We start from the raw sequence: 12,119 nt of genomic DNA, 5'->3' as shown, positions 1-12,119 counted from the left end.
CACATCTCAAGAGGCTCAGAATGATTCAGCTTTTTTTTTTTTTAAACGCATTCTCGTATATGCATCAGTTGTCTCTCTTCACATATATTCAAGCCTGGGATGTGAGAGGTTGGCATTGACATTTTCAAACCATGTCAAGAATGTGCACCAGTGTCACCGATCGTTAAAATGTGGGGGAAGACCAGTAGCAGTTTTGCTGATTTCCCTCTCACATACAGTATCACAACCAAAGACTCTAAATGAAAGTGCTGCCAGTGGTTATCAACAGCTACTGGGCAAATGGTATCACAGTGCAGCAAGAGACCTAAAACAGCCCTGCCTTGATCATCCAACAAACCTATATCCATTTACCTCATCTACTCTTGCACTCACACTAGTTTACAACTCTTGCACTTCCCTGCTTCCCTGACATCCAAAGTAAATGCATCACTGTATGTTTTGATGTAAAGGCAGGCAGATGGCTTGTTGGGTTTGGGAGGGGGTAGTGGGGAGGGGGGGGCGAGGAGATGCGACCCGGCACAACATGAAATGCACAGACAGTCCTGCTTACAAGTCAGGGTCGGAGCTTGCCCATGGCTCTGACCTTGAACTAAAAATGGATTAAACCAGGAAAGGACACTCCTGGGTTACTGCTGGAATTTCAAGGCCTCAGCCGACTGTGGCACTTTACAGAAGCAAGTGACTGAATGGTTGATAGTGGTGGTGGCTGGAGCAATGGTGGAGGGCTCAGGTATTTCAGAGACGGCTTGTCCCCCTCGACACCCTCCTGGCAGGACCCGCATTCTTCCGGGGGGATTGAACAAACAAGCAGGCAGCAGGCAGCAGACAGCGTCCCATAAGTCTTTTTCCAGATTAAAATAGTCCCATTCCTTCTGTGTTTCTCTTAACAGAACTATTCTGTAGGGTGGGAGTGGGGGGTAAAGGGGAGGGAGGGCGAGGGGTCGAGGGGGACGGGGTGCAGTAGGGCAGAGTGGAGGGGATGGAATGGGTGGCCTTTGGATTCAAGTTGACAGCGGTAGCCGAAAACCACAAGTATCTATGAGGAGCGGCGCTGTCCTTCCTTCCGGTGCCTTCACTCAAGTTACAATTACAGTTTGAAAATGCTCAGCTACACCCTCAAGCGCCATGGCTTCTCCAGCCGCTGTCTTGAATCTGTACTGCTTTGCTACAGGCCTTGTTCTAAGCATAGGAAACAACGCCTAAAAATGCAGTGTTACCCCACTCAAGGACCAAAACACAATACACGCTATGAAAACACGCGTCCAGCACACATTCCCATCGGGATACAGTATCTACAACCATTGCGGTGGCTACATTGTGCAACCTGATACATGTTTTGCCATTTCCAATCAATTGAAATACGCAATTGCACTGTAAAAACTCCTAGTGTTTCTTTTTTTGACAGAGTGGTGTTATCATCGATATTTACATGGTTTTCATTGCTTCGGAAGACACTCTCATCCACAGAAATGCACAAAGCTTGCAGTGTTACATTTACCCATCAATTCAGCCAAACATTTAAGAAGCTTTAGGGTACAATGCCAGCAGTGGTTCCATTTATGGGCTAGATAAATATATTTATATGTAGATTCTTTTTTTAAATGTGCGCTTGCATAAATGTCCTTGTTTTTCTCTCTTTGTTTCTTTTACAAAATAAATAAATAAAAAATACCCAACGCGGCGAGTGGTAAAACTTCAAAGCAAGTCTTGCACAAGCTCGGTAGAAAAGAGAGACCGTCCCGCCATGTTTAGTAGCCTTCTTTGGAGACGGCTGGACAAGAGTGTAAACTCCTGACAGGCCTCTCGGGAGCTTCCCTTCGGTTGCCCCCCTGGGGGCCTTTACCAGTCAGCACCCATGGCTGAAGGCCCCTCTGGTCTTTGTCCAAGCCAGAGTCTCAATGACCAAATCAATCTAATTAGAGGAAAATAGAAAATAGACCAGAGATACTTTCCCCACAACCTCCCCACCCCAACCCTTTCCCCCCCACAACCCGTTCCCTTTCCTTTCCCTCCCCCACCCCCTTTAACCCACTCTGGAGAGTCCCGAGTGAGTGCTGGCTTGCATGTCAGCCCTATTTCTGACTGCCTGGGGCGTTTCGTGCATGCAAGTTAAAGGGAATGCCAAGGCACCTTCTCAGCATGCAGCAAAAAAGGGGGCTCTGCATGTAAGTGCTCTCACGTCTCCTGCCGCTTCCACGAAAAAAGAACTTCAATCCTGCCGCGGGGGCAGAGGCGTCGGCGCTCCGCCGTATGGTTTTAGCCACGAGGAGACAAAAACAGGCATTCCTTATCTGCAAAAAACATCATGCATCCTTTTTATCCAGACCTGTGGCTCTTCTTTTTTCTTTTTCTTTTTTTTCTGAGGTAATAAAAAGTATCACTTCACTTCTAAAAGCTGAGGGAACATCAGTCATCTCAATGTCAAGGGTAAAGTCTCCGACTCTGACAGTTATGGCAAGCACCCAAGTGAAGTCAAGAGGCTGGCACAACCTCGAAAAACAAAATTCTATAATCAATAATAACAATTACAAAATAAAACTGAAAAAAAGCAGCAAAGGATGGCATATACAGAAGTTCTAATACAAAGTTAGCTATCCAAATATACATATATAAAGAGAGAATAAATACCAATAATTATAGTGTTGCTTCCAGTCCATCCATAGTTGTGTGTATATATGCATTCTGGTATGTAGCTATTACCTGGGAGAACATCCACATGTGCAAATCAGTGACTTATTGCAAAGCTTGTTTATGTCCACTCATATTCGGGGGAGGAAGTGGGTGACAGTCATGGCGGTGGTGGCTTTGTTGCCTCTCTTCACTCTGCCATGCTTACTGAGGGCAAGGTAGAAGCCCTTGTAAACGGAGGACTCATAGGCATTGTAGTTGTTTGGCAGCAAGGTCTCGTTGAACTTGCACTCATCCCGAAAGACAGGCTGACAGACAGAAGAAGAGAAAGAGAGAGAGAGAGAGAGAGAATTGTTTAAGTCACGAAATAATGGTGAATTACAGTGTGCTGCATTGTTAGGATGAAGAACAAGCTGGGTGAAAAATGATAGCAGTGATCAACCACACAGCAAAGGAGGAAAAAAAAGCCCTTTCATCACTTTTGCCCCCCTTTGAGTCTCACCATGCAGGAACACCTCATGCTGTATGCTTGCTGAGAGGTAATACATCAACATTGGTCGAGATTTGGCAGGGCCATTCAGGGCAGAGCACCCTTTTGAATAAAAACGGACAACTCCAAAATCTCAGTGAACCACATCAAATTTCACGGGCCTTTAGGGGACACGTGATATATGGGCTTGCACTAGCCTTGGCTATACTAATATGTGGGGCATTACATGAAAGAGGCACTTTAACACCTAAAATCAATTTCTGCCTTAAGAGATACAATATAGACCTCACCGTGTCTATAGCCAACTAACTGAACTTCAATATTGTCAATATTAAATTAATGTATGTGGGCTATGTCCACGATTTGTTAATGAAGCAGTTAACCTATAATTTGCTCAGTGACCTGTTCTTTATGGTGTGAATTAGCACATCATCTTCACATATCAATTCAACATGTCAGTGCCTCTCAACAGGCCATGTACAATGTATCTCTCAATGAGTGGCGCTTTACATTTACTGCAGCCGCGGTCCCTTCATGTTACACGCCCAGCTCCAGAATAAGAACACTACTGGGACCTGCCGCTCGTGACTTGCGCACAGCTCACTACGCAGGTGAGGGAACAATAGTGGACTTGGCGTGTCACACACACCGCGCAACACTTAACAATTGGACGCATCTGAGTACTCTGATTGTGTTGCGAAAAAACAGCAATAAAGTAAAAAGCACGAGTCAGCATATTAGTCTTACCACTTCACATCACTCCACACCACTAGAAGCGTTTAACATCTCACACCCATGCATCAGAATCACCCCGAACACACTTGAACAAGGCAAAAATATGCATGGTGTCACGGTGCCATGATTAAGCATTTTCCTCTTCCGAAAGACATTTCTCTAAGGTGTGTCACACGATAGATTAAATGCAGCAATCTATTATTTAACTTTCCGTGCAGGAGTTCCACGATTACAGTAATACTTTTAGATATCTGCTCCATGAGACCAGCTATGTTTTATTTATAATTATGAATTATTTACAGTAGAACACTTCCATGCTTTCCATGCAAGCTTACATTGCCATTGTATTTTTAGGCTTATCATTGGCTACACATACAGAACTCCTTGGCCTCGTTAAATATAGACACAACCTGGACAACTAATTTACAATTGCCTTATTTTTATTGCAGATATGTTATTTCATGCATGTCGCTGGTACAGCAACCTATTATAATTGTGCAGGTCTTGTGGGGGGAGATGCGAACAACATAAAAAGCAATACAATTGCGCACACCTACCGTTCCGTATAACCTTCCTTTGCTATTCATTGCGAGAAACAGCTCACTTTTCACGCCATACAGGCTAACCACTCCTCGCTCCACGGTAGAGATCTCTATTAGACCTGATTAAACAAAATATCATGTTATGCAGAGGAAGTCCAGCTGACAGACTGTATCATTTTGGCTGATACTGGAAACAAAGACAGGCTGTGTGCAGTGGTGGGTGTAACCTTGCAGGTGGCGATTCTGGAGGCATAGTCTTTGTTTAGAATTATTGTCAGCCTCGATATTTACTTCTATTGCTCAGATGAATATCTCTATTTAACTGCACTTTCAGACGTGCATGGCCAACCGTTTCTGGGCCGCAGAAGGAGCCAGTGTAAAAATAAGTTGGCGTCTATATCCGTCCAAGCATTCATGTAATGTTTTAGCCTGGAAAGATATTTAGCACTAACGGATACTGGTTTTTTTAATAGATTTATCTTTGCTTTAGGAGACATTCAATTCTGCCGACACGACGGATTAAATATCATGCCAAACGTCAAGGATATAGATGCCTTCTCAGGTCGCCTTTACTTGCGACCGGCGATATTATGTGACATCGATTGCATTACATTTCTGGATGCAACTCACTGTACTGGTTTTCATTATGTACACCGTTTATACTGCCGTCTGGGAGGATCTGAAGGTGAAACCCGATGCCCACGTTGCAGTACAGCCTCCGCACTCTCTTGATGCCCAGCAAATAGTCACTCTCCCAGTTCATGTCCGATTTCTCTCCCGAGATACCCAGAATGGACCGGGAGAATAGAGTCTCCCATCTTTTCTCCAATAAAGTTGCATTAGTCCTGCTTGGAATCGGATATGATGACACAATCCCAACTAGGAATCCTAGAAGAACAATCGCAGTCAACGTCCAGTGCGTGCTGGCCTCGTAGGACATACTGATGAGAAACCTTTGCGCAATGGCCATCCGGTTTACCTTCGGGGCACGTGGTCAAAATTAATGGCCCTAAAAATACCACTCTTCTTGTTTTTCTTCCTTCGGCATGGTGGTAGAGGCTTATTTTTGGAAGGCAGATCAGGGCTTCGGGCATGAAACGGTAGCCCGAGATCAGAGGAGTAGAAAAAGGAGAGAGCGCGACAGAACTTGTGGTGGTGGTGGTGGTGGTGATGATGACCATGTTTTGCAGCTCCGCGCCTCTCTCGCTGGGCAACCCTGGCCGTGGAGGATAGCCTACCACTCACCAAAAAGCCTATCTCACCTTGCAAGGCACCGCATCCTTATAGTGACATCACTCTGACTTCACCGCTGCCCCGTCAAACAAAGTATCCTAAGGGAGGGGAAAGAGAGAGAGGTAGAGATAGCGAGCGAGAGAGAAAGTTGCAAGCCAGCAAGTACTGCCTGTACTGCAAGCGCTGAAACTGCAGTCGCAAGTCTGATGGGAGTAGGGTCGGACGCTGTCACTCTACATGCGAGATGGGGGTCGCAGAGTCCCATTGGATGGCTTTGAGTGATCATGGGATGCGATGGGGTACTTTGGCAGAGCCCAAAATGGGACGGTGGTCATATGTCTGACAAGCTGCTTCCTTATTTAGAGGGAAGGTGTAAAAACAGTCCTGTAGTCACCGGAGAGCAATGGCAATCTTGTCCGCCACTTCCTTCGCTGTTTGTTCAGGAAGTTTACCCGATATGATTTAGAAAGACTGTAAAATGTGTGTTTTTGAGATAACGCAATATAGCACATATTATCGCTATTCATAGTAAGCTTCCTCTGCGCTCAGTGTTTGAATCGCGCGTTACACTCGGTACCTGTAAATGATGCGCAGAAAACGCTGTGTTTTGGCTGGCCCTGTGCAGAATGCATGCACCGCCGGGAATGCCTGTACGTCAGCGCATACCATGCCTAGTTACGTGGTTCCCCAGGTGCTTCGAGCGTTAAGGAAGTGAAACTGAACCGTAGTAACACTTTGGGAGGCGCTGTTGCGGACAGATGAATTATGGCTGAATAATGATTTAACATATTTAGAGCTCCGGCCAAAAGATTATGCCAAGAGCGCTCAGCCTGAAATTTTGATGTTTAAGAAACGTGTATACATACACGAAATAATAACAGTTAACAAGTACTTGCTGATAAATACGTACACAATTTAAAGTTTATTTATAACAAACTAGATACTTAGAAGGCTGTATTATTTATAACACCTTAGTGTTATTAATACCAACCCTATGGCCATGCAACTGCACAAAAACAAAAACACTGTCTACTCTGTGAACAAATTCTGACTAATCAGATTAAAACATTTTTTAGATTATCCTGCCACACTATCTACGGGTATAATCACACATTAATAATTTCAATTGAATTATAATTTAATTTGTTGAAGCACCACATACCATTTAACACATATATTTTCAGAATTTGGGTGCAGATTAAAGTTGACTGGCTTTTTATTGAGCAAAGCCAGGGAAACGGGATGATGTCAGCACACACCACATCAGTCTAATGTCCAATAGTCTAACTGCATCAAATGAAATCTTCATTGACAAAGTAGGGCATAAATCAATTCCACTTTCACATGTGCAGAGACTTCCAAAAGTCTCCTTTACAGTGCAGATTTCTCAGAAACTGATGGAGTGATGGACAGATGCACAGCAGTCTGACTGTAGGGAGAATTAAACTGCAGTGTCAGAGGAAGTGGTTGTGTCAATTAAATATCTTTGGTCTTGTGAGCAAGAATCCCTTACATTTTTTGAAAAATAATGAACCGGACATCACCTCAACCCACCCAAGTCATTATACTCTCATAATACGAGTCCCCCGAGTGCGGTCCGACACCATTCTTGGCCTCGTTTTTTGTTAAGTATTCTGTCATATCGGAGGACTGATGGGCGCACATTGTGATGAATGGCTCCCTCACAAAGCGCTCACAAAGATGAGTGCCCTTGACCTATTGACTGCTCCTCTCCACAGCAATATCAGAAGATGAAACCATTTCACACAGCTGCACAAATACAACTACTAAACAGGTCAAAAGCTTTTGCCTTTGTTCCACTGACTGTAACGTAAATATTTGAGTTAAGCAGATTGAAAGAAGCCCAGCCAACCGAATGCTGTAAGCCACATATTATCACTTATTCTTGAAAGATTGCATTTGGCGATCCCTTTAGCCTCATAAAGCCATCATATTTTCCCTTGCCACTAAACACTCCATGCCACAATGTCTCAGCTGCTGAATCATCTGTTATACTGTTATGGCTGCTGTCAACTCTCCCCTCTCTCTCTCTCTCTCTCTCTTTCTCCTACTCACTCACTCTCATTCATTTTCAAACACATTATCAAGGTACAAAGAAGGCCTCTGAAAGGTTAATAGCTAGGTGGATAGCAATTGGAAAGAGCCCCAATGATATAAGCTTTGTCACAGGCAGGTCAACTGCTTGCCTGTCAATCAAATACCTCAGTGAACACACACACACACACACACACACACACACACATTAAGTCACAATTGTTGTGAAATATCAAGACATACAGGCAGGCTTTGTACAGTGTAAGTAACTGGATATACTTGAGTATCAAGCCCTTTCAATTAGGGTTTTATTAACATGGGGTTAGGCGGCATTGAGACAACAGCTGGGGCGTTCCAGCGTAGGCTGCTAGAGAATTGCTCCAGCATGACATCAGAAGTGCGAGTGTTCTTATAGCAGTGTGTCCATTCCTTGGAATTCCGTGGGATTCCCAGAGTAAAGTCATTTCCAAAAGCAAGTGTAATTCCATCTCAGTACACTGTAGAACGTCATGTAGAATGGCATTTAGAATCAGTTATGAATCCTGTAAGTATCCACCATATAAAACACACTGAAACGATCCCATTGACTCCTGTGTGTTTCTGTGTAAGGGTCTATTACAGAATTGTTACTATATACCATGTGATTTCCACAACTATACCCAACACATCACATATTATAGTAAAATATTATCAAAGGCTAGCGTGGTGGAATTCTAGGCCAGTTGAATGAAAGGCCAGGGGGATGAATAAGGCTAGGGGTCCATGTTCTTGCTGACGCAGCTGATCCATAATTCAGCAGACATGAGAAAGAGCTAGTGGCCTGGCTTAACCGAGTTTCACTGCTCTGAAATAGCAGAGAGGAGCTTTGCTCTGAAAATGCATGCACTACTGTAGAGTATATTTTACATATATGAGGTACAATAATACAATACAATTATGCAATAATTAAGGTGCACACTTTCAATATGCAGGCCTATAGGTTGCCAATACACTATAGTACAACAACTTGCCCTGGTAATACATTTAGTGATTTATATTATTCGGTGTGTGTGTGTATTTGAGAGATACTCCAAATTTAAAATTTTACATACAGAAAAGTACTTTCCACATTAGCAGAGATTTAATGACTTAAAATGTGCATTAACACCATGGAGCTCGCTAATACAGATTAGCAATGAGATTCACTTATTATCAACAGCGTTTTAAAACACAGTCCTGATGACTGAGGCATATATTGCTGTTATGTAACATTGGTTGTGTACAGACATAAATAATGTAAATAATCCAACTATATGCCCTTCGTTGTATGAAACTAGCAAAACAACACATAAATAGAAGAGACACTTGTGTATACTGAAATACAGTTTCAAAACGTTAGTATAATATTGAAATTCACCACAACATACCATGATGCCATCATGACAAGATGATATTTTAGGGGGAACAAAGTGCCTTATAGATACAGGCAGGCGAGCCTCAAAGGATTCCCAAAGGAAGTCTTGCACCTTATGATAAACATCAGTTTAGGTTAATATTAGAGCTCGCTACAACACAACCTGCTGGAATTCAGGGGCCCGTCAGGCCACTCAGAGTTCTTTATCACTCACTGGAAAATGTTAGATAGATAGATACATACATAAACCTTTAGTTAATCGCCGTAGGGAACTTCAGGTGTAATAGCAGCAAGGACAGTTACAGGTAAGAGCGGGTTACAAGGTAAAAATTTAAATATTTAAGACAAGTAAAACACTGAGCAGCTGGCCCTGCGCTGGGTCCCTGAGTGATTGGGTGGGGTGAACAAGTCTGTAAACATATTTTAAAAAAATAGATATAACTGGCACCTCAATGCCATTTTTAATTGACCAATCAGAACTCCATTACCTGCTCTTAAGCCGTGCATTTACGCCTGCCCTCCTTCGGTCAGTGGGTAAGTAATACAATCTCCCTACATTGTGTTGCCTTTGACCACTCACTTACTGTAAATCCTCTCACATTAGTAGTGTTGATTTTGCAAATGGCATTTTATTCTACAATAGTACTGTATTGATTTAAAGTGATATAAAGTAAATGACCCGTTGCACCATGATTAACTGTTAATGTTGCCGCGACCGAAGGCATACCAACATGACCAAATTATGAGTACAGTGTGAAAAGATGGTAATCTCTTCTCAACTGCCAGTAATGCTCTGGAAATGCAAAACATACTGTACATGTAAATAAAACTGAAGAAAAAAAGAAGAAAGGATTTGTGGAACTGGGCAGAGTCCTCCTGTGGACTTACTTCCCAGTGACTCCTCATTGTTCCTGTGTGTTGCGTCAAGAGAATAAATATATGATGCAGTGGTAACTTGCTAGGGCATCTTGCTGATTCAACCTCAGCAACTCAGCAATTTCCTGGCAGAGGACTCTTGAGCTCTGTGGACTGGCTGATAACATACCCAGATGCGTTCTATGTTTATGCCCCACCATGTCTAACCATCTGAGATTTTTAGTTAATACTGGGATTATAGTCGGAACTGAGAGGTTTAGAAGAACTTACACGTCCAGTTATTCAGACAACTAACAAGGGATCAGGTCACACTTACATTTGAGTTGGGAGTAAACAAAGGTTTATTGTTGAGGTTAGAAAGGTGCTGCATTAAAGCAGATGTTATGTGAATTAACTTGAGGAGAACTGAGGGGAATGTCACATTGGTTTAGTTTGAGGTACATTATGTAATGGCTCACCTCCCTATGATTGGGGTTGACATGCAGTCTTCAGGTTTGCACTGCCTAGACCTCAGTGTTGGTAACATGACCAAGTGGGTCAGTTTGGGATGACAGTCACTGGCTACAATCCAGAGGAATATGTCCACACCGTGGCCAGAACCAGGCTACCAAATAACCAAGCATACAACGATTCATACTCCTACCAACCTCTCAGAGGTACCAAAATCACTAAAGTACACTTTAGGAATCCACGTTTCGAATAAAGATGGCAAACAGAAGAGTGGTGTCTGTGGTGACCAAGTGCCAGCTGCAGGCTATAGTCCTCTAACTGTGCAGGTTTAAAGACACAGCCTTCCTGATACTCACATTTTGATCACCTTGTCAGTGGCAACGGAATGGAATGGTGTTGAATCCCTCTCAAAAGAAACTGAGAGTTTGGTTAAGCAAGGCAGACAATTTCTTTCCAAGAGAAACAAAAGTAGACCATCTCTTATTGTCCCAACTTTGAGAGCCTAGTTCTTGGGGACATGGACTTTAGCACCACAAGTTGTCCTTGGCCTTGCTCTTATCCAGGGCAAATGTTTTGATAGTTGTCATGTTGCTTTTCTAAGATTGACAGTCAAGCTTGCCCAGTACATCCTGTTCCCTCTCCATGTAAACTGAGGAGACTGTCAATATCAACAAGCATAAGGCACAACATTTGGGAGTAGGCTACAGCCTTTAATTTCAGAGCCCCATATGCCTATTTATTGCCTCAATATGTTCACATGATGTCCCTTCTTCATGATGCCGCCTATTTTGTAAAGTGCACTAGTCCCTCCTGCAGCAAGGCATCCCCACAAAATGTTGCAGCTACCCCGTGCTTTACGTTGGGGATGGCATTCCTCGGCTTGCAAGCCTCCACCATTTTCCTCCAAACATAATGATGGTCCCATGTGCATTTGAAAACTGTAGTCCTAACACTAAATCTGTGGAGTAGCTAAAACATTTATGGGTGAATGTAAACTTCCAAGTTCAACTGTAGCTACCTGATAATTAACTTGCTACTTGTTTATGTGTAACATTATGAATTAGCAAGTTATCAAAAGCACTCAGTAAAGGAATTTATTAGAAATAACGTTCCAGATCAGACAATTACATGATAGAGAATGCTAAATATGAAAATACAATGCAAAGATGTGCAGTTCAGCAACAACTGTTGTATGTGCAGTACAGTTCATTGTTCATGATGCTCATAAGATTTTTAACAGATATGTCTAAGGCATATCAACGTACTCAGAAACACATATTCTACCATTTCTGCCAACACTCGCACACCCAGTAAATTCAAGGCAGTGAACCTGATGAACACCAGGGAATACATTCTTCTTTGTTTCCCCCTTCTACAGTACAGCACCTTTAAAGAGATTGTTTAATCCATCTAATCCAGCTAATTATTGAGCAAAGATATACTTTCCCAATAGCCCCCATCTAGTAAATCTCATATTCATTTATTTCATTGAAGTGTTATTATTCCCAGGGCTTCGTGTTCTCCTTGACCAGAAGATAACAGTGGAGGACTGTTTGAACCGCTGAGCATTATTAAATATAAAAGAGGCAGAGAGAGTGCAGGGGATTGCGTGCTGAGAGGCGGTTTGTACGATCTTGAGGTGGCGAGGGGCAGCTCAGTTCAGCCTATTTCTCACTGGAGGGAAGAGCGGTTTTCAAGGACACAGTTTTGGCACCAT

The 12,119-nt window shown here is 43.0% G+C and overlaps 1 protein-coding gene across 2 annotated transcripts; it reads right to left on the bottom strand.

Annotated features, from left to right (window-relative positions):
• Positions 1–2,053: 2,053 nt before the first annotated feature.
• Positions 2,054–5,791, bottom strand: LOC308375443 (fibroblast growth factor 6-like). 2 transcript variants are annotated; one of them, XR_013968894.1, is made up of 4 exons: positions 5,026–5,791; positions 4,411–4,514; positions 2,701–2,936; positions 2,054–2,490 (listed from the first exon to the last, which is right to left on the bottom strand). XR_013968894.1 is itself a non-coding variant. In XM_080851597.1 (3 exons), the coding sequence occupies exons 1-3, from the start codon at positions 5,363–5,365 to the stop codon at positions 2,760–2,762; spliced, it is 621 nt and encodes a 206-aa protein (XP_080707723.1). In that variant the 5' UTR covers positions 5,366–5,791; the 3' UTR covers positions 2,054–2,759. The 2 variants fall into 2 exon arrangements, 1 of the variants encoding a protein (XP_080707723.1); XM_080851597.1 differs by having other exon boundaries at positions 2,054–2,936.
• Between the last annotated feature and the right edge of the window lie 6,328 nt (positions 5,792–12,119).

Source organism: Sprattus sprattus (genome assembly GCF_963457725.1).
Source record: "Sprattus sprattus genome assembly, chromosome: 14".
In the NCBI taxonomy this organism is placed as follows: Eukaryota; Metazoa; Chordata; class Actinopteri; order Clupeiformes; family Clupeidae; genus Sprattus; species Sprattus sprattus.
The sequence above is the reverse complement of the archived record's forward strand: the minus strand, read 5'-3'. Positions and strand labels throughout refer to the sequence as shown.

Bases quoted from the DNA above. Each gene is read 5' to 3' on its own strand.
- LOC308375443 (XM_080851597.1), bottom strand. From the start codon at position 5,365: ATGGCCATTGCGCAAAGGTTTCTCATCAGTATGTCCTACGAGGCCAGC. The intron at 4,515-5,025 runs GTGAGTTGCATC...TTGTTTAATCAG, and splicing joins ACATAATGAAAACCAGTACA to GTCTAATAGAGATCTCTACC. The intron at 2,937-4,410 runs GTAGGTGTGCGC...TCTGTCTGTCAG, and splicing joins AAGGAAGGTTATACGGAACG to CCTGTCTTTCGGGATGAGTG.